Raw genomic sequence first — 21,772 nt, 5'->3', positions numbered from 1 at the left:
TGTGCAGGGAGGCGTACATGTGCAGGGAAAAGAAAAAAAATATGCCCTGTGATGCTGCAGAACTGCTACAGCAAGAGTATGGATAGAACGGACCGGGCTTTGAGTGGATCCGCATGTCAAAGCCCCCCCCCCTTGACTGGTCGCTATACGGTCTACATGGCCTGACCTCTTGGCCTTTGTGCGTGTCACAGTGTTTTAGTTGCTAAGCCTTTGCTCAAACAAACAGTAACATAATGATACTTCAAACCCCTCCAGCACCACAGGGGGCTCCCACATAAAGCAAGCTTCCAGCGCCTCTTCACATCCTGCCGACTCCCGTTCGGTTTCGTCATAAATATTCAAGCCGCAATGCAACCGATGATATGGCTTGTCGGTCCCGGTGCAGGGGTCGGCAACCCAAAATGACCACAAATACAAAAAAGTAATCGGTCTGGAGCCGCAAAAAATTAAAAGACTTATATAAATGTTATAAGGAAGGCAACACATGATGTAAGTGCCTATATTAGCAATATTAGCCTACTATCAAAATGACTACCGTATTTCCTTGAATTGCCGCCGGGGCGCTAATGTCAGGCTTGGACATGGATTGTTTGTGCTCCTTCGACGCAGAGGGATTACAGGACGAGCCAGGCGAGAATTCAGGTACGTAGTTTTAATTATTTATACTCAAAATACAATAATAACGGCAAAACAAAAAGCGCGCTCGATGGCGGATAATAATCTCGACTAAAACTTAGAACGAAAACAGCACAATGGCTATACTATCTACAAACAAACGAAAGATACCATCAAGGGCATAAATACAAACAAAAGCTTACTGTGACAAAAACGGGAGGCATAAGCAGCAGGGTGCGTGGCAGGGGATCAATGGCATGGAGCAATGAGCAGCAAAGGTTGTAGAATGCAATGAAAGTTAATGTTCCCAGACTGATGGACAGAAAGAAAATAACTTAAGTAGTGGCTGTGATCATTAGGAACAGGTGCGGGACTGAGGGCAGGGGCGTGACTAGGAGGGCAAGGTGAAAATCAACGAGTTGTCATGGTAACAAAAACAAACCAGGAAGTGAAAAAACAGAACAAGAGTCCAGAAAACAAAACAAAACATGATCAAACATAAAACCAGATGTACAGGCGTGACAGCTAATTAATTTAAAACCTCTTCTCACTCCTGCGCTTACCAAAGGCATGCGGTAAAAGTAAGCATACGCTATTTATTTTAAAACCTCTTCTCACTCCAGCACTTACCAAAAGCATGCAGTAAAAATTTGAGTGTGATGTAAGCTTGGACCTTAAATCCTACCGAATAGCTCTTAATCTTCTTTCCTTTATGCGATTTCAAATTACCGGTATTAAAATCAGCCTCCTCCATTTTGAAAATGATGACAGGGGAAGTGTCACTCGTAACATCACGAGTTTGACCAGGCGGTAATACTATGTATGCGCTAATTATTTTGCGAAGCGAGTTTGACCCGGCAGTAATTCAAGGCAGGCACATACTATATGCCCTACGGCAATTCAAGGAAATACGGTATATGAATGTATCAAATGTATATACATTGTTCGACATTGGCGACTTTTATGTGTTTGTTTCATGCTATGTTAAAATAGCTTTTCCATGCTAGCCTTATGCTACAGCCTAGTTTATGCTACATTTGCTTTGAGTTTCCCGTGCGCTTCCGAGCGAGTTTGTTATTTTGCCTCATGGGACAGTGTGGAGTTTGCATGTTCTCCCCGTGACTGCTTGGGTGCCCTCCGGCTTCCTCCCACTTCCAAAGACATGCACCTGGGGATAGGTTGATTGGCAACACTAAATTGGCCCTAGTGTGTGAATGTGAGTGTGAATGTTGTCTGTCTATCTGTGTTGGCCCTGCAATGAGGTGGCGACTTGTAATAATAATAGTAATAATGGATTAGATTTATATCGCGCTTTTCTATTGTTCGATACTCAAAGCGCTCACAGAGAAGTGGGAACCAATCATTCATTCACACCTGGTGGTGGTAAGCTACATCTGTAGTCACAGCTGCCCTGGGGTAGACTGACGGAAGTGTGGCGGCCAGTTTGCGCCTACGGCCCCTCCGACCACCACCAATCATTCATTCACCAGTGTGAGCGGCACCGGGGGCAAGGGGTGAAGTCAATCAATCAATCAATCAATGTTTACTTATATAGCCCTAAATCACTAGTGTCTCAAAGGGCTGCACAAACCACTACGACATCCTCGGTAGGCCCACATAAGGGCAAGGAAAACTCACACCCAGTGGGACGTCGGTGACAATAATGACCCAGTGGGACGTCGGTGATAATGATGACTATGAGAACCTTGGAGAGGAGGAAAGCAATGGATGGGATACTGTGAAAGTTCAATCCATAATGGATCCAACACAGTCGCGAGAGTCCAGTCCAAAGCGGATCCAACACAGCAGCGAGAGTCCCGTTCACAGCGGAGCCAGCAGGAAACCATCCCAAGCGGAGGCGGATCAGCAGCGCAGAGATGTCCCCAGCCGATACACAGGCAAGCAGTACATGGCCACCGGATCGGACCGGACCCCCTCCACAAAGTGTCCTGTCCAAGGCCTCAACGGCAGCGACTTGGATGTCAATAGGCGGGGAGCGAACCTGCATCACTCAGGTTTCTGGCACGGCCGCTCTACCCACTACGCCATGCCACCCCTGTCCAGGGTGTACCCCGCCTTCCGCCCGAATGCAGCTGAGATAGGCTCCAGCAACCCCCCCCCCCCCCCCCACCCCACCCCATGACCCCAAAAGGGTCATGGGGTAGAAAATGGATGGATGAATGGGACAAAAGAACAGCTATTATAGCCAATAGAGTGGCCGTGCGCAACCCGAGGGTCCCTGGTTCAATCCCCACCGAGTACCAACCTCGTCACGTCCGCTGTGTCCTGAGCAAGACACTTCACCCTTGCTCCTGATGGGTGCTGGTTAGCGCCTTGCATGGCAGCTCCCTCCATCAGTGTGTGAATGTGGAAGTAGTGTCAAAGCGCTTTGAGTACCTTGAAGGTAGAAAAGCGCTATACAAGTACAACCCATTTATCATTTATCATTTAATATAGACACTTACATCATGTGTTGCCTTCATTATAACATTTTTTGCCACTCCAGGAAGATTTTTTTTTTGGGGTATTTTTTTTGTATTTTTGGTCCAGTATGACATTTTGGGTTGCCGACCCCTGCACTAGGCCTTGGTAAGCCTGCAAACCCCCTGCATTTTTATACCGCATAATTTGGGATCTTCCATCCATCCATCCATTTTCTACCCCTTATTCCCTTTGGAGTCACGGGGGGCGCTAGTGCCTATCTCAGCTACAATCAGGCGAAAGGCGACATACACCCTGGACAAGTCGCCACCTCATCACAGGGCCAAAACAGATGGACAGGCAACATTCACACTCACATTCACACACTAGGGCCAATTTAGTGTTGCCAATCAACCTATCCCCAGCTGCATGTCTTTGGAAGTGGGAGGAAGCCGGAGTACCCGGAGGGAACCCACGCATTCACGGGTAGGACATGCAAACTCCACACAGAAAGATCCCGAGCCCGGGATTGAATCCTGACTACTCAGGACCTTCGTATTGTGAGGCAGACGCACTAACCCCTCTGCCACCGTGAAGTCCTAATTTGGGATCTTTTTATTTGTTATTATTTAGAAAGAATGGGGGTAAAAAAGTGTGACGTAACGCAAGCTCGGGTATAATGCGATCAGGATGTTATATCGAACGTTGAGTGTATATCAAACACAAAACAAGATAGGGCCCGGGTGACAGGTGATGACAGTGGGCATTGGTTTCCCAGATTTGGGCTGGCTTCCAAATTGTAAAACCGTTAAAGTGTTTAAATGAGCAGGTCCGTAGATACTTATAATCTACTTCTTGCCATGTGTCCGCATCTGGACTTCTTTTGTCATCTGGAGCTCTTTCGAATGAACACAACAAAGCTGCAAGTTCTTCTTTCCCATCAAGTGTCCCCAGAAAAGCCTGGAAATGGAGGATCGGGAATGCCAATACAAGGATGGGATGGATCCGTTTGCATCTGTTGAAATGTTTGCCTATAGCGGTATAGCTCGGTTGGTAGAGCGGCCGTGCCAGCAACTTGAGGGTTGCAGGTTCGATCCCTGCTTCAGCCATCCTAGTCACTGCCGTTGTGTCCTTGGGCAAGACACTTTACCGACCTGCTCCCAGTGCCACCCACACTGGTTTAAATGTAAAAATTTGATAATGGGTTTCACTATGTAAAGCGCTTTGAGTCACTAGAGAAAAAGCGCTATATAAATATAATTCACTTCACTTGCCTGTTATCAAGCCATTCAATGAGCCAGGTGCCAACATGTCGCAGTCAGTTAGGATTCTAGGACCTCCAGACTCGTCAATAAACTGGTACTTCTTTACTCTGCCTTTTTTTCAAGACAAAATTCAATATGGTGTATGATTAACTCACAATACGAAGGTCCTGCAGTCCTGGGTTCAAATCCAGGCTCGGGATCTTTCTGTGTGGCGTTTGCATGTTCTCCCCGTGAATGCGTGGGTTCCCTCCGGGTACTCCGGCTTCCTCCCACTTCCAAAGACATGCACCTGGGGATAGGTTGATTGGCAACACTAAAAATTGGCCCTAGTGTGTGAATGTGAGTGTGAATGTTGTCTGTCTATCTGTGTTGGACCTGCGATGTGGTGGCGACTTGTCCAGGGTGTACCCCGCCTTCCGCCCGATTGTAGCTGAGATAGGCGCCAGCGCCCCCCGAAACCCCAAAAGGGAATAAGCGGTAGAAAATGGATGGATGGATGGTATGATTAACTTCAAGAGATATGGCAATTTTAATTAGTGTCTGACTTAATTAGTGACCTTTGACCCGTTCTTATGTGACCTTTCCACCACAATTGTCATTCTTACTCTATTGATTCTGAACCAGGCAAACACCCTCTACATTTCTGATTTGGTTCCATACTTGTACCTTTCATGTTAATTAGAACCTTAATTAATGCTAATTAACGTCATTCTTAAGTGATCATTCCACCAGAAATTCCATTCTTACGTTGCAGATTTGGATTAAGTGGGGTGCCCATAAACATTTGGCACAGAAATGAAACTTGTACCTTTCATGTTAATTAAAACCAATTTTGGGGGTTTTTTGGGTGGCGCCCCCTATCACATCCACCACTTCCGGACCGTAAGAATGGCTGTTTTGTGCAAAGTCTGAGTGGTACTACACCTCACCAACCTCCAACCGTTTGTACCTTCCATGTTAATTAAACTTCACCCAGCTCCCAGACTATTAGAATTCTAAGTCCAACAAAAAGTACCTCCACTCAGAATACCTGTTTTTAGCCAGATTACACAAGTATTACTCAGCGTGAATCTGTGGATTGTTCCACATTAGCACGTCTGCGGTCTACTTAAGGTCCTTCTCGTTGTGGTTTTTGCGATATTGTGTGTCAAGTTCGGTGGCTCTCTAATGATGGTATCAGTTACCTGCCTGCAGGTGGTGGTCCTGCTCTTGCGGGCTGACGGGTGCATATTAAAGGTTAAGCCCCAAAGGGATACAGAGACCTATTGGTACGCCGCGTCATTGTCCGACCTCGGCGCTGACTGGTGTGGTTGTCAGCCGAGAGGAAGACCGGTGGGGGACCGAAGGGCCTTCGCTTGTCCCGTCTGGCTGAGAACAAAGCCGCTCCTCTGGCCTGTAATCAAAGCCCTGGGAAATACCAGACATGACATTCACCTGGACGAGCCCAAATTCACTCTTTGAGTGTGCACTTGCTGCTGCAGAAGGAAAGTCCAAAGAAGCTTCGGAATTCTTGAAACATTCCCGTTGCAGTAATTGGCCGCGTCGCCTTGGAGCCAGCTGGAAATGCGCTCGCGGTCCTGCAGAGCCTCAGGTGCTCCCTCGGGGGCGGCAGCGGTTGTGTTGGATTGTGAAAGTGTTTTTTGGCTCGGCTTACCTTGAGGGGGAACAGGCTGACTGATAGTGATTTAGACTTGAAGTGGAAGCGGAGAGGGGCAGGCCTCCAAACACACTCAGCGCAATGAATGAATGGAGCCTTTTATGAACGAGTTGTGTTCACGGACACAATTTTATCGCAATGTTGTTAGACAAGCGTCCTCTCTTCCTGTTTTTAAAGGGGAACATTATCACAATTTCAAAAGGGTTAAAAACAATAAAAATCAGTTCCCAGTGGCTTGTTGTATTTTTTGAAGTTTTTTTCAAAATTTTACCGGTCCCGGAATATCCCTAAAAAAAAGCTTTAAAGTGCCTTTTTTTCGCTCTCAGCAAAGACACTGTCCATTTTCCTGTGACGTCACACAGTGCTGCCAATGTAAACAAACAATGGCGAATAGCACAGCAAGATATAGCGACATTAGCTCGGATTCAGACTCGGATTTCAGCGGCTTAAGCGATTAAACAGATTACGCATGTTTTGAAACGAATGGTTGGAGTATGAAAGTATTGAAGAAGAAACTGAAGCTATTGAGCGAATAGCTATTGACGCTATTCATAGCCATAGCATGGCCGAATAGCTGCGTTAGCATTGCGGGTAAAATGTGCGGACCAAACGATCAGGACTTTCGCATCTTGTGACACTGGAGCAACTTAAATCCTTCGATTGGTAAGTGTTTTTTTCGCATTAAATGTGGGTGGAAGGAAACGTAATATAGTTGCAAATGCATCTGCAGGTTATCCATACATCTCTGTGCCATGTCTGCTTTAGCCCCGCCGGTAAATAGCATGTTTGCATCGATTAGGGTAGCATGTTAGCATCGATTAGCTGGCAGTCACGCCGCAACCAAATATGTCTGATTAGCACGTAAGTCAACAACATCAACAAAACTCACCTTTGTGATTTCGTTGACTTTATCGTTGCAAATGCATCTGCAGGTTATCCATACATCTCTGTGTCATGTCTGTCATCGCCGGTAAAATGTGGAGACACTCCAGCACATTCAATGGGGGTCCGGCGGCAGACACTTTCGCATCTTCGGGCCAGTGTTGCAACTTGAATCCCTCGCTGTTAGTGTTGTTACACCCTCCGACAACACACCGACGAGGTATGATGTCTCCAAGGTTCCAGAAAATAGTCGAAAAAACGGAAAATAACAGAGTTGAGACCCGGTGTTTACAATGTGTTGAAAATGAAAATGGCGGCTGTATTACCTCGGTGACGTCACGTTCTGACGTCATCGCCACAGAGCGATAAACAGAAAGGCGTTTAATTTGCCAAAATTCACCCATTTAGAGTTCGGAAATCGGTTAAAAAAATATATGGTCTTTTTTCTGCACCATCAAGGTATATATTGACGCTTGCATAGGTCTGGTGATAATGTTCCCCTTTAGATCTCTCTTAAAAACATACTTTTATTCCTTGGCTTTTAACACTGAATGATATCCATCCTGCAATGGCGCCCCATTGTACACCTGCTGTGAACCTGTTTTCATGTTTTATTTATATATTTATTTTTTATCATGTTCTGTTTGTGTTGTGTTGTTTGCTCGGTTCTCGTATTATCTTTTAACCTGCCCATTGTACAGCACTTTGGCTACCCCTGCGGTAAATTTTAAATGTGCTTTATAAATGAAGTTGATTTGATTTGATTTGATTTGATTTGAACGCCCAAAATATGTCTTATTGCCTGAATCGTCTCATCCTCTTTGTCCTGCTTTTCTTCCTCAGATACGCGGAGGGAAGCTGATGATCACCAACGCGAGGAAGAGCGACGCCGGGAAGTACGTCTGCGTCGGGACAAACATGGTCGGCGAAAGGGAGAGCGAGATAGCGGAACTTACAGTGCTCGGTAATTTTCATATTTGAGTCTACTTTCTCCTTTACTATACTTCTCTCACATTTCAGCAACCATTATATTATATCAAGGGAGTAGGGTTGCACGGTATACCGATATTAGTATTGTACCGCGATACTAATGAATCATATTCAGTACTATACCACTTCTGAAAAGTACCGGTCTGTCACCCAGCCCACCATATGACCAATGTATGATCCTGTAACGACTTGGTATCCGATTGATACCCAAATTTGTGGTATCATCCAAAACTAATGTAAAGCATCAAACAACAGAAGAATACGTGATTATTTTAACAGAAGTTTAGACTGAACATGTTAAAAGAGAAAGTAAGCAGATATTAACAGTTAATGAATAAGTAGATTAATAATTTTTTTCCTACCACTTGTCCTTAATAATGTTGGCAAAATAATAGAATGATAAATGACACAATATGTTACTTTGTTTGCTTACTTACTACTAAAAGACAAGTTGTCTTGTATGTTCACTATTATATTGAAGGACAAACTTGCAATAAGAAACATATGTTTAATGTACCCTAAGATTTTTTGTTAAAATAAGACCAATAATGCAATTTTTTTGGTCCCCTTTATTTAGAAAAGTAACGAAAAGTTTCTAAATAATTGTGTTACCGGTACCAAAATATTCGTATCACGACAACACTACAAGAGCAACACTATAGAAATGAACACAACTTAGAGTAGTCAGTGTACAGCTCGTATAGCAGTATAGATTTACTATTCTGCTGGGAGGTGTGTTAGGGCTCGTTATCATGTAGGATAAAATGCTAAGATAAAAGTTATTAACAGGAAATTAACAAGTAGATTAATAAGACTCTAGAGCAGGGGTGTCAAAACTGTGGACCAGTGGCCATTTGGGGCACAATCAGTAGCATTTTAATATTAGAATGATAGCTTTTTGTTCCACCTCAGCCCCAGCTATTTTGTTACTTGACGAATATTACCTTTGATTGATTGATGGAAACTTGTATTAGTAGATTGCACAGTTCAGTACATATTCCGTACAATTGACCACTAAATGGTAACACCCGAGTAAGTTTTTCAACTTTTTTAAGTCGGGGTCCACGTTAATCAATTCATGCTTGGTAAGGTTAGTAGGCAAGCTTTTTTAGTCATTTTTTTTAGGCAAACACCTTTTTTAATATTTTGGTACTTGATGTATGTTAGTGTTAGCATGCCAGCATTTTTAACAATTCTGTCAGGTTATCATTACAGGAATATATTTTTGCTCTTCTCTGATGTTACAGTTAGTATTTACCTGGCTTTTTTAGCTAATTTAGCAGGTATATACCTCAGTGTCATACGGTATTTCATTCATATTGACTGTAGGTATGCTATTTTTAGCATTGTACTGTTAGCATGCTAGCTTTTTGAGCTCATTTTACTTATAATTTTTGTTATTTGGTGCTATCTGGACAGCATGCTGACTGTTTCAGGCTCTTCAGGATTCACACGAAACTTGGACTGGGATTTGCATTTTTTAGTTCTTTGAAAAAAATCTTGTATTGGTTTTGAAGGTGAAACTACCAAAATGGCCCCCGTATCCTTTGAATTTTCACTGTGTGGCCCTCTGTGGAACAAGTTTGCGCACACCTGGTCTGGAGTGAGGACAATAGAACTAAATCAGCATGATTGCAGTAAGTACACAACATGTACAGGAAAGGGGATGGCAAATTAAACCATACATTAATGGTGTTGATACCAAGGATAGTATTGCATAGTTTTTGTCGTTTTGGTTATTGTTGACCAATTCAATGAATGTCCTTGGACACATGAGGTCTAAATAATTTAAATGAGTGATAGATAGTAGTTTTTTGATTTGTTTTAGTTGTTGTTTACTATTCACTTTGTTTGGCTCAAACAATTGGATGTACAAACCCCGTTTCCATATGAGCTGGGAAATTGTGTTAGATGTAAATATAAACGGAATACAATGATTTGCAAATCCTTTTCAACCCGTATTCACTACAAAGACAATATATTTGATGTTCAAACTCATAAACTTTATTTATTTTTTTTTGCAAATAATAATTAACTTAGAATTTCATGGCTGCAATGCTTGCCAAAGTAGTTGGGAAAGGGCATGTTCACCACTGTGTTACATCACCTTTTCTTTTAACAACACTCAATAAACGTTTGGGAACTGAGGAAACTAAATGTTGAAGCTTTGAAAGTGGAATTCTTTCTCATTTTTGTTTTATGTAGAGCTTTAGTCGTTCAACAGTCTGGGGTCTCCGCTGTCGTATTTTACGCTTAATAATGCGCCACACATTTTCGATGGGAGACAGGTCTGGACTGCAGGCGGGCCAAGAAAATACCCGCACACTTTTACTACGAAACCACGCTGTTGTAACACGTGGCTTGGCATTGTTTTGCTGAAATAAGCAGGGGCGTCCATGATAAGGTTGCTTGGAAGACAACATATGTTCCTCCAAAACCTGTATGGACCATTCAGCATTAATGGTGCCTTCACGGATGTGTAAGTTACCCATGCCTTGGGCACTAATACACCCCCATACCATCACAGATGCTGGCTTTTGAACTTAGCGCTTATAACAATCCGCATGGTTATTTTCCTCTTTGTTCCGGAGGACACCACGTCCACAATTTCCAAATATAATTTGAAATGTTGACTCGTCAGACCACAGAACACTTTTCCACTTTGCATCAGTCCATCATAGATGAGCTCGGGCCCAGCGAAGCCAGCGGCATTCCCTGGTGTTGTTGATATATGGGTTTTGCTTTGCATAGCAGAGTTTTAACTTGCACTTACAGATGTAGCAATCAACTGTTGTTAATGACAGTGGTTTTATGAAGTGTTCCTGAGCCCATATGGTGATATCCTTTACACACTGATGTCGTTTTTTGATGCAGTACCGCCTGAGGGATCGAAGGTCTGTAATATAATTGCTTACGTGCAGTGATTTCTCCAGATTCTCTGAACCTTTTGATGAACCTTTTGATGTTTTTACGGAGCGTAGATGATAAAATCCCTAAATTCCTTGCAATAAATCATTGAGAAATGTTGTTCTAAAACTGTTCGACAAATTGGTGACCCTCGCCCCAGCCTTGTTTGTGAATTACTTAGCATTTCATGGAAGCTGCTTTCATACCCAATCATGGCACCCACCTGTTCCCAATTAGCCTGCACACCTGTGGGATGTTCCAAATAAGTGTATGATGACCATTTCTCAACTTTATCAGTATTCATTGCCACCTTTCCCAACTTCTTTGTCACGTGTTGCTGGCATCAAAATCTAAAAGTAATGACTATTTGCAAAAATAAAATGTTTATCAGTTTGAACATCAAATATGTTGTCTTTGTAGCATATTCAACTGAATATGCGTTGAAAGTGATTTGCAAATCATTGTATTTAGTTTATATTTACATCTGACACAATTTCCCAACTCATATGGAAACAGGGTTTGTAATAAAAGAGAATAAGGAACTAGTTTAAATATTGGGGTGGTATTGTTAAACTATCTGTAGCCCTCGCCATAAATGCATTGACAAAATTACAGTTTGTACATCTGATTGGTATCAGTATTGGTATCGGCGGATGCCACTCATGGATTATCGTAGCATAAAACCCTGATCAGAACGTTCCTAATGTCAACTAGTTTTCAGAGGATAGTACATCTAAAAGCTGTAGATTGACTACTCTAATAGAATAGCTTTATTGGAGCCTTTGATTGTCTGTCTCGGTGGGAGCTAAATGATGTCAGTGACCTTTATCAGAGACTGTGAGATGACCTCCAATGGCACACTTAAAGCTATGAATCCCATGCTGACACCAGCAGTCCTCACCAGCTGCACCCTATTTCACCCCCGGTGACCCACACACCTTCCAACATGAGTTCATCCTGACTTGGGACTTTATCGTTTTTTTCCGCTCCTCGGAGGAGAAATATTTCTAAAAGAGTCACAGAGGGTAAACAAAAAGACAAAGAGAGCGTTCTATCTTTGACGTGTGCAGTGTTCTGTCTTCATTTTGTCTTCCTATAACTGTCAGGCGATGCTTGTAACAAAATTTGCACCTTTTTTTATTATTTTTTTTAAATTGATCGTTTTCATTCCGGACGACAGAAGTAGTAACAAAGCTCATCTCTTTTACAGTGCAGCCATTCCATTTACGAGCTAATAAAAGCAGCACACTGTGGCTTTAATGACAAATATATGTTTTGTTGGACGTCTGTGCTCTTTGTGTCAACACAGAGCGTCCCAGCTTTGTGCGTCGGCCCAGTAGCCAGGTGGTGTTGGTGGATCAGAGCGTCGAGTTCAGATGCGAGGCGCGTGGCGACCCGGTTCCGACGGTGCGGTGGCGGAAAGACGACGGAGAACTTCCCAAAGGACGGTAGGAATCGTGAAAAAAGGCAATGGGCAGGGATCCCGTCTCCTGTCTCTGACCAACGTCCGCGTCTGAATACCACTCTAAAGATACGAGATCCGGGAGGACCACACGTTGAAGATCCGCCGTTTGACCTCGGCCGACGTGGGATCTTACACCTGCGTGGCGGAGAACATGGTGGGCAAAGCGGAGGCGTCGGCCAGCCTCACCGTCCACGGTAAGACAACCCTCACTCCTCCCCTCTCGTTCATTCTGCTACGGCTCTAACAAAGTGCTTTAATGGATTTCAATTTAAGGTTATTGTGCCGTTTGGTTTTAAAGCAATCGAAGATAGACCACGTCGCAGCGCTCGCGGCTTTATTACCGGGCGCTCATTACGTCCAGCAATCCTCTCCCAATTAGGCCATTGATTTCTAATCAGAAGAACTTGCAGAATCCATAAAAACTATAAAGGTGTGCCTTACTCGCCGATCGATCTCATTCTGGCATTTCTCAGGAGAACCGACCTGTGATCTGAAGCGGCGAGATGCTGTTTGTAAACATGTGTGTCTCTGGTGGGCCTCGCCATTGGACGTCTTATTACCACCGTCAGAATATAAAGCAGCCGGCCGGTCACAGAGCGTGAACATTCAGAAAGAAGCCATTCAGGGGACTTTTGGAGGAAGCCCCCCTTTGAGAGCGAGGGGAACACAGGGGCTATTTAACAGCAAACTAATGGGAATGTTGGGAGTTGCCTGAGAGCGACAGAGGCAGGAGGCGAAGGGGGTGGAAAGACGGCGTGCACGAGGCGGTCCGCGGCGGCGGGAGCATCGCCACCGATGCAGAACGGGGTTGGGAATTGGGAGTTGCGGTGAAGAGGTTTCAGCGGTGAGGTCAGCCATATTAATGTCACTTCCAGCCGTCAGCGGTGCTGAGATATCACCGGACACGGCAATTTTGTGCCACACTCTTCATCCTCACATGGCTGGCTTTTTGCAATTATTTCTTCATTTTCTCCACCCGACAGCGGTCTTTAGATTGGCTCGGGGAGTAAAGATTAGCCACAGCTGCCAATGTGCCGTCAATACATCCACTCGCTCCATCGGCTGCCTCACTCTCCCTGATGAAAGCCTACTTAATGAATGAGAAAAGCATTGACGAGCTGGTTCGATAACCGCTTTTCTCCTTAAATGGGACTGACATTCTCTTCACTGATAGTCGGTTTTCTTGATGCTCATCGTGAGGAAGTTCCAAAATTTTAAACTTTGGTTCTCAAACATTTAAAAATATATCATGACATGGCCTGCTGAGGGCCAGTGTCTTATGTTGTGGACATTGTTTGACATTCATAACGGGGCTATTTTCTCCCAAATTTTTAACTGTCAAAAGATAAACCACAAATAAATAATGTTTTCAAACTTACTTGAAAAAAGTAAACTGATTACCATATTTTCCAGTCTATAGAGCACATCGGGATACAAACCGCACCCAGTAAATTTAGGAAGAAACATTTCTTTGCCACTTATTAGCCACAAAGTCGCAGACATATAAACAGTGGGGCAAAAAAGTATTTAGTCAGCCACCGATTGTGCAAGTTCTCCCACTTAAAATGATGACAGAGGTCTGTAATTTTTATCATAGGTACACTTCAACTGTGAGAGACAAAATGAGAAAAAAAATTCCAGGAGTTCACATTGTAGGGATTTTAAATAATTTATTGACAAATTATGGTGGAAAATAAGTATTTGGTCAACCATTCAAAGCTCTCACTTTGGCCCAAAATCTCACGATACATGGCCCCATTCATTCTTTCCTTAACACGGATCAATCGTCCTGTCCCCTTAGCAGAAAAACAGCCCCAAAGCATGATGTTTCCACCCCCATGCTTCACAGTAGTTATGGTGTTCTTGGGATGCAACTCAGTATTCTTCTTCCTCAAAACATGACGAGTTGAGTTTATACCAAAATGGATACATGGATGATACAGCAGAGGATTGGGAGAATGTCATGTGGTCAGATGAAACCAAAATAGAACTTTTTGAAAATCTTAAAATCTGTTTTGTGGCAACTCGAACTTTGACTTAAAGTTAAAGTACCAATGATTGTCACACGCACACACTAAGTGTGGCAAAATTATTCTCTGCATTTGACCCATCACACTTGATCACCCCCTGGGAGGTGAGGGGAGCAGTGAGCAGCAGCGGTGGCCACGCCCAGGAATCATTTTTGGTGATTTAACCTCTAATTACAAACGCCAAGCAGGGAGGTAACGAGTCCCATTTTTATAGTGTTTAATATGACTCGGCCTGGGTTTGAACTCACAACCTACTGATCTCAGGGCGGACACTCTAACCACGAGCCCACTGAACCGCTACAGCGTCAGTTGCTATGTACAGTGATGCTTTCCATCATTTTCAGCAGACTGCATTGCTTCCTCACACCCGAGCTCCACAATCCCTTCCTTACTGTACATTTAGGAACCATTGTTCTAATTTTATATAATACCATTCATCAGACCTGTGGCGGACTCTCCCAGGGACTATTTCTACTCCTCTCCCAGACATGGAGGACACGGGGGGTGAGGAGGGCACTGTGACCACTGTATAGTCCAGCTAATTAAAGACAACAGGGCCACAGTCCCACGCCTGGAAATGACATGCATCTAATTACAGGAAAAGCTGGGTAATTGTAGGTCTTTAAACGGCCCAATGCGGCTGAAATAAGGTATAATGTCTCTGGATGTAAAGACTGCAGTGTCCAGTCCACTGATTAATAAGCTGAAGTGACCACAAAATGGTACAATATAATAATTGGAATGTATGCGCCTTTAAATCCATTATATGTTAAATATAAGTTTGAGTCACTTATTATGTAACGACACATGAGAAAATGGTATTCTCAAGGCACACCCTCCCTTGACTAAACCACTAAACCGTCTTTCATATCAAATCCCCTTTGAGTGACGGAGAAGAGGACCGAAAGTGTTTTTTTTCACACCCTCCACGGTCAGATTGTCAGTGAACAATGCAGTCACTGTGTAAGCGGCGCCCGAAGCTGTTTTTCTTTCGATGCGCCGCGCTCTCGTTACTAACTAAATCAGCCGATTGTTGTTTTACACGTGCATTTCGGCCGGCTACACCTCCGCGGGACTTATAAATATGTCAAGAAAAATATTCCCCTTAATTGATGGCAGAAAGCCTTAAGTGGGCAAGTCACCAAACCAAAGCGCAGACTTTAGCTGGGAGCCATGTGCTGAGTCGTTGCTTCATCCAGCCATTTAGTCGGCAGGCACATACTAGTGTGTGTGTGTATTCTTAAAGATTAAGTCTCACAGAAGCCGTTTAATGGGCTTGATTATGTGCTATTTTACCAATGGAGAGAATACGGTTTATTTTCTTAAAGAGCATATATGGTCCCTAGAGCGGAGTTGCTCACAGCCCATGCTCAGGTCCTTGAAGGGGCTTGCACTTAAAGAGAGGAACTTTCTTGTCAGCAGTGTGCGTGCTGTTGATAAACAACATAAACCCAGCTGGGCGACCACATTTTAAACACTATTTGCACTACTCTTCTGTGTGTGCATGCATATGTTCTTTCTTAGCCTTCATTCAACTCACACATTTGTGCATTGCTCACTGTTGATATGCAGCCTGCTGATAGCCGGCACTGTGCAGCACAGATGCACGACGCACATTACAGACATTCCCGATGGGAGTCACTATTAATCATGGTATGAAGCGCTAATAGCAGCCTAGGGGTCTGCGGCGGCCATGGGAAAATGCGTGAATTGACGCGTTGTCTTTAAGACACTGTCTACATTAAGCCGGATAACTCATTTAACAAATAATTATTCAGTCCAAACTCCGTTTTGGCCACACTAAATCATCGTTTAAGGTTCCCCTCCTTGGATAATATTTTACACGGGTAACTGCACCGTGTATTTCTTGCATCTTTGGCTCTTAGCTTTGTATGAACTCATTGATCGTTTACAAACTGAGGTCGGAGAGGAAGTGACGCCAGAAAGACTGCGCACCACACAGGAAGTAACCTCAGAAAGAACAGGCCACAGCCACCTTAATAATAAAGTGGTTTTGTAACACGGAGGTAAACTCTGGAAATATGGAGGTGAGTCATCCAGACATGCCCGTGTTTCTCCTTCCGTCTGTACAGACGCTTGTGGAAACCACACACGAATACCTTAAAGGCCCACTGAAATTAAATTTTCTTATTTAAATGGGGATAGCAGGTCCATTATATGTGTCATACTTGATCATTTTGCAATATTGCCATATTTTTGCTGAAAGGATTTAGTAGAGAACATCGACGATAAAGTTCGCAACTTTTGGTTGCTAATAAAAAAGCCTTGCTTTTACCGGAAGTAGCAGACGATGTGCGCGTGGCGTCATGGGTTGTAGGACTTCTCACATCCTCGCATTGTTTATAATCATAGCCACCAGCAGCAGGAGCGATTTGGACCGAGAAAGCAACGATTTCCCCATTAATTTGAGCGAGGATGAAAGATTTGTGGATGAGGAAAGTTAGAGTGAAGCACTAGAAAGAAAAGAAAAAAGAAAAAAAAAGGCCACGGCTCCAGGCGACGGCAGTGAGAGCGATTCAGATGTTATTAGACACATTTACTAGGATAATTCGGGAAAATTCCTTATCTGCTTATTGTGTTAGTAGTGTTTTAGCGAGATTATAAAGTCATACCTGAAAGTCGGAGGGCTGCGGTGACCGCCAGTGTCTCCGAGAGAAGCCAATGGAGGAGCCAAGATCACAGCTGCCTTTTTGACAGCTGTAGGTGGAGGTCGCATAATCCGCTCAAGTCTCCGGTAAGAGCCGACTTAATATCACAATGTTCCCATCCAAAAACTTGCTGTTAGAGAAACATGTTCGCTTGACCGCTCTGTGTTAAAGCTTCACAACAAACAAAGAAACACCGGCTGTGTTTCGGTTGCTAAAGGCAGCTGCAATCCACCGCTTTCCACCAACAGCATTCTTCTTTATAGTCTCCAATATTAATTGAACATATTGCAAAAGATTCAGCAACACAGATGTCCAGAATACTGTGTAATTATGCGATTAAAGCAGACTACGTTTGGCCGTGAGTGGTGCTGGGAGAACATGTCCGCTCCAACCAATAACGTCACAAGCACGCGTCAACATAAGCGTCATCATTCCGCGATGATTTCAACAGGATACCTTGCGGGAAATTTAAAATTGCAATTTAGTAAACTAAAAAGGCCGTTTTGGCATGTGTGCAATTTCAAGATTTCATCATTGATATATAAACTATGAGACTGCGTGTTCGGTTGTAGTGGGTTTCAGTAGGCCTTTAAGAGAAAGCGAGTGCAGCTATTCGGGATGCAACACTTCTCAGACGGCAAGAGAAATTTAAAATTTCCAGGTCAGCTTTTGATTGATTAAATGAGACTTTTATTAGTAGATTGCACAGTACAGTACATATTCCGTACAATTGACCACTAAATGGTAACACCTGAATACGTTTTTCAACTTGTTTAAGTCGGGGTCCACGTTAATCATGGTCCAAATATATACTATGTCATCACACAAGTCAATCATCAGAGTATATACATTGAATTATTTACATTATTTACAATCCGGGGGGTCGGGTTAGGTTTGATTGATATCAGTACTTCAGTCATCAACAATTATATCATCATTATGTGATGATATGTCTATTTGTCGAAGGAAAGACAAGGAGAATGCGGGCTCCCGTGGGTGGGATTAAAAAAAGGTAGCATGTGCTTTGTAGTACCTGGCCGTCGAGGGAAGACTACGGAAAAAGGCGAATGCATTTGGACTGGCAAAGCAGGCTGTACTGTATAGGTCATTGTCCGCCATGTATGTCGCGAACTCAACGTCTAGGTCCAGAGTATGTGAAGTCACCAAAAACGAATGGACAACTTAGGAGTGTCCTGACCAGATATCTAGATCCCTAGATTGATTGATGTAAAATGTTCTTTATCACATTGTTTACTTCCACATGTCCATTAAATATTTGATTAATTTATGATGGCTCAGGTGTGATTCACTACAATAGGGCCCGACAGCACACTGGCTTCCAGTTAATTGAAATACCACAACACTGGATATTGTTGTTCAGATAAATTGAATTTAATTTAAGAACTTGCACACAACGCAACACTGGAGGCGTCTATGATGTGCGCATTTTCCGCGCATGCGTACTAGGTCGACTTGCGTAAGGCGTGGGGATGGGGAGATGGTTGTGGAGGACGGGGTGGGGGTGGGAGGGTCTTAAACAACCATTGTGTGTGTGTGGACAAGGTTAGTTGGGATTTACCATGGATAACCTTAGTGTAGAAGGGGCCTAAAAATGAAATAAGAACCGACTGCAGCGTAGTCAGTCATCAACGTGCCAATCGGTGAGTTATACACACAAACGTCCAATCGAACGTCACGTCCGTTCAGTTCAAACCCGTTTTTGTTGAGGGCCACATCGCTTTGACAGCTGTCCTCAGAGGGTTGCCTACAACAGTGTATATATGAATAAAAACGTATAACTGTGTTCGATTATTATATGTTTTATTAACACATTGATGGATCACTTGCTTTGAAATCGTAAGTCAAGGTGACAAGCATATATTTATTTATTTTTGATTTAAAAAAAAAACGCACATCTGCATATTAATTGATTGATATATTTTCATTTCATCAGATAATAAAGAGTAGAACATATGCAAGTACATGTTTCAGTCAAAATTTTGACAGAAAGAAATCGAGTACATTATCTAAAAAGTGTTTCCGTCCTTTCGCAGGCCAAGTAAATGACATAGAGGTTGTGAGAATGAACATTTTTTAAGTGTTCTTTTTTAATCCACAGTCATGTTTAAAACATTTAGTGTTTTCCTATGTAGTGTATCTTCGCGTAATCTCTGTGTTTTTTTCTTATGTCCACTTGTAAACTCTGTGTTTCACCTTGAAGGCGTTGAGCTGTCCCCATAGAGGTATAACATACCCCCTTTTTGTGGAGGAGGCCTTATCGGTTCAGAACAACCAGCCTTTATTTCTTTCTGGGAGGGAAAGGCTATTTTCGTACTAAATAAGCCGACTCTTTCTGTTTGATTTTTAGACCGCTTCTTGATGGAGCTATTACCGCATTGTAAGGGGTTGGTCTCCTAAAGCTTTAGTAAAACTTGATAATATTGCTATTCTGTCTCGGTGGTCCCTCTTACTCAACATATATGTCATCCGAAAGAATTTGGGATTGACCAGTGTGTTTTATTCCCTAAGAGGAAGACTGGTCAGACGCAACACGGGCCACATAAAATGAGGTGGCCTGCCACATTATATATGTTAAATGATGTTGCGGGCCAGTTCGGGCCCCCGTGTTTTGTTTTTGACATCTGTACTGTGGGGGAAAATGTAGAACCCGCTCTCATTCGGGGTTGGTTTCCATCACTTTATAATACAACACTGTAACTTCCGCGCTTCTGTGGCGTTTTACGAGTCGGTCAATTTTATTGATATTACCATTAGCAACCGACGGAAGGTTAGGTGTTTATTAAAATAGTTATTTATCTTTTTGATGTGAAATGTTCCCATACTTTCAATGTTTTGTCACTAGTCACACTGATTTGTGTGTGTTGGTTTCTGTAAAAACACAAGTGATGACGTCACCAATTATTATCGACATGTGAATTCGACTAATGGACTCATTTTTGCACCGATGTCAATAATTGTAGCGACACATATTTCAGTAGCAAAACACTATTTGAGAAAATAGCAACTGTGTAACATTTTGCTGCATGCTTTGAATGGGGAAAAGTAGCGCCATCTAGACCAGTGGTCCCCAACCTTTTTGTAGCTGCGGACCGGTAAAAGCTTGATCCGCGGGGGTTATTTTTTTTGTTTTTGTTTTTGTTTTTGTTTTGTTTTTGTAATGAAAAAGGGAGTTTTTTTTGGGTTGGTGCACTAATTGTAAGTGTATCTTTTGTTTTTTATGCTGATTTAATAAATAAAATAATAAAAAAATATATATAAAAAAAAATATATATATATATATATATATATATATATATATATATATATATATATATATATATATATATATATATATATATATATAATTAATAAAACTAATTATTCTGCAGCCCGGTACCAATCGAGCCCGGTGGTTGGGGACCACTAACTAGACGACAGATTTATAGCAATCCAGATTGAAATATTCACATAAAAAATGACATTAGTTTATGTTAAAATTAAATGTTTTTGTGGTTTTTGGGAGGGAATTTTTGCTCGTGACGAACAAATATATTAGTGTTTGTGTCCCGTTGCTTTTTTCGGCTAATTTAAGAAACAAAGATGGTTGTTCTTAATATGTTTAAACCATGCACTCACATAAATTAATACCGTGTCGGATTTTAAGCATGAACGCTTTCTCGAGTGTCACCTCTTTTCACCAGGACGGTTTGATGTAAATCCTATCTGCATTTAAAAGGGCATAAATGAGTCGGGGGCGGGGCTGGGATCATTACTCTGACTGACAGCGTTTATGTTTCCGTGGGAGCCGTTACTGCAGATAGATTAGATAAGGTGAATGATTGGCTGCAGGAGATTTATGAGCCTGGAGTTACAAGTTAACATTCACCTTGTATTTATTTTTTTATTTATGAACCGCTCTTTGCGTTCGGCGACGATCCGCGGCTCCTCAAGGAGAGCTAAACATCATTAGGGTGCGGAAATGTTCACCTTCATAGTGTTTGAGAATGTTTCATCATGTTGTCATTTGTTCTGTGTTTTTGCATAATCCAATATATTTCCTGTTCTGATGAAGTAGATATTTTTTAGTTTGTGTTTAAAATATTCTTAGCGGTGTCCAACAGTAAAATATGACTATTGACTGGTATTACTGTAAATGCTTTAATTTTACCCAGGGTATTTATTATTTATTTAAATCGTAATTGGTTAATTGGTGATAAGGCATTATAGGCAACATTGGAATTAATTTGTATACAACAAATACTTTTTAATTTTGATAATTACAATCAACACAAAACATTTTTTTTAATTTTTATTTTTATTTGTAGTGCATGAAAAGTGTAGCGCAAAACATGCCTCTGTTTGACCACATGGTCATTTATAAACACGTAAACTGCACAACACAGCAATAATACAACAGATGTTATAAGAGCGCCTATAAGAGAAAACTGCTCAATCAGCAATTATAGTGCGGATTTCTTTTTTTTTTTTTTACCTCACACTAATAAAAGACACCATGGCCGTTATTTGCTTCCTCCCTGCAGCCAATTAATTGGAGCATTCGCAGTAATACATTTTTGCAGCCATTGACATCACATTCTTTTTACGTTGCGTTATTTGTCCATCATTGAGGTGTTGTGTTGTTGTGTGTTTTCTTTCCTTCTTTTTTAGTTGTGTCTGGTAAGTTGACTTGTCACCCGAGACAGGAAGCTGTCAACACCCACCAAACCCACCCCCACATCCATCCTCCTCCCATCACCTCTCCACCCACCAATCATGTCTCTGTTGTCCCGGGCAACGGGGACTAAAAAAGGACTTTAATGGGTAAAAATATGCTCAGCTTGGGGCCTTCAAAAGGTAAAGCTATTGTTGTC

At 42.5% G+C, this 21,772-nt stretch overlaps 1 protein-coding gene across 1 annotated transcript in view; it reads left to right on the top strand.

Moving 5' to 3' along the window:
- Positions 1–21,772, top strand: part of robo1 (roundabout, axon guidance receptor, homolog 1 (Drosophila)) — a 460,963-nt gene that overhangs the window by 365,870 nt on the left and 73,321 nt on the right. The window contains exons 5-7 of the mRNA XM_061877335.1: positions 7,684–7,804; positions 12,047–12,185; positions 12,269–12,396. Of these exons, the coding sequence (XP_061733319.1) occupies positions 7,684–7,804; positions 12,047–12,185; positions 12,269–12,396 (388 nt within the window). The remainder of the gene's footprint in view (positions 1–7,683; positions 7,805–12,046; positions 12,186–12,268; positions 12,397–21,772) is intronic.

Source organism: Nerophis ophidion, linkage group LG18 (genome assembly GCF_033978795.1).
Source record: "Nerophis ophidion isolate RoL-2023_Sa linkage group LG18, RoL_Noph_v1.0, whole genome shotgun sequence".
In the NCBI taxonomy this organism is placed as follows: Eukaryota; Metazoa; Chordata; class Actinopteri; order Syngnathiformes; family Syngnathidae; genus Nerophis; species Nerophis ophidion.
Note: the sequence above shows the minus strand (reverse complement) of the source record. Positions and strands in the feature narration are given on the sequence as shown.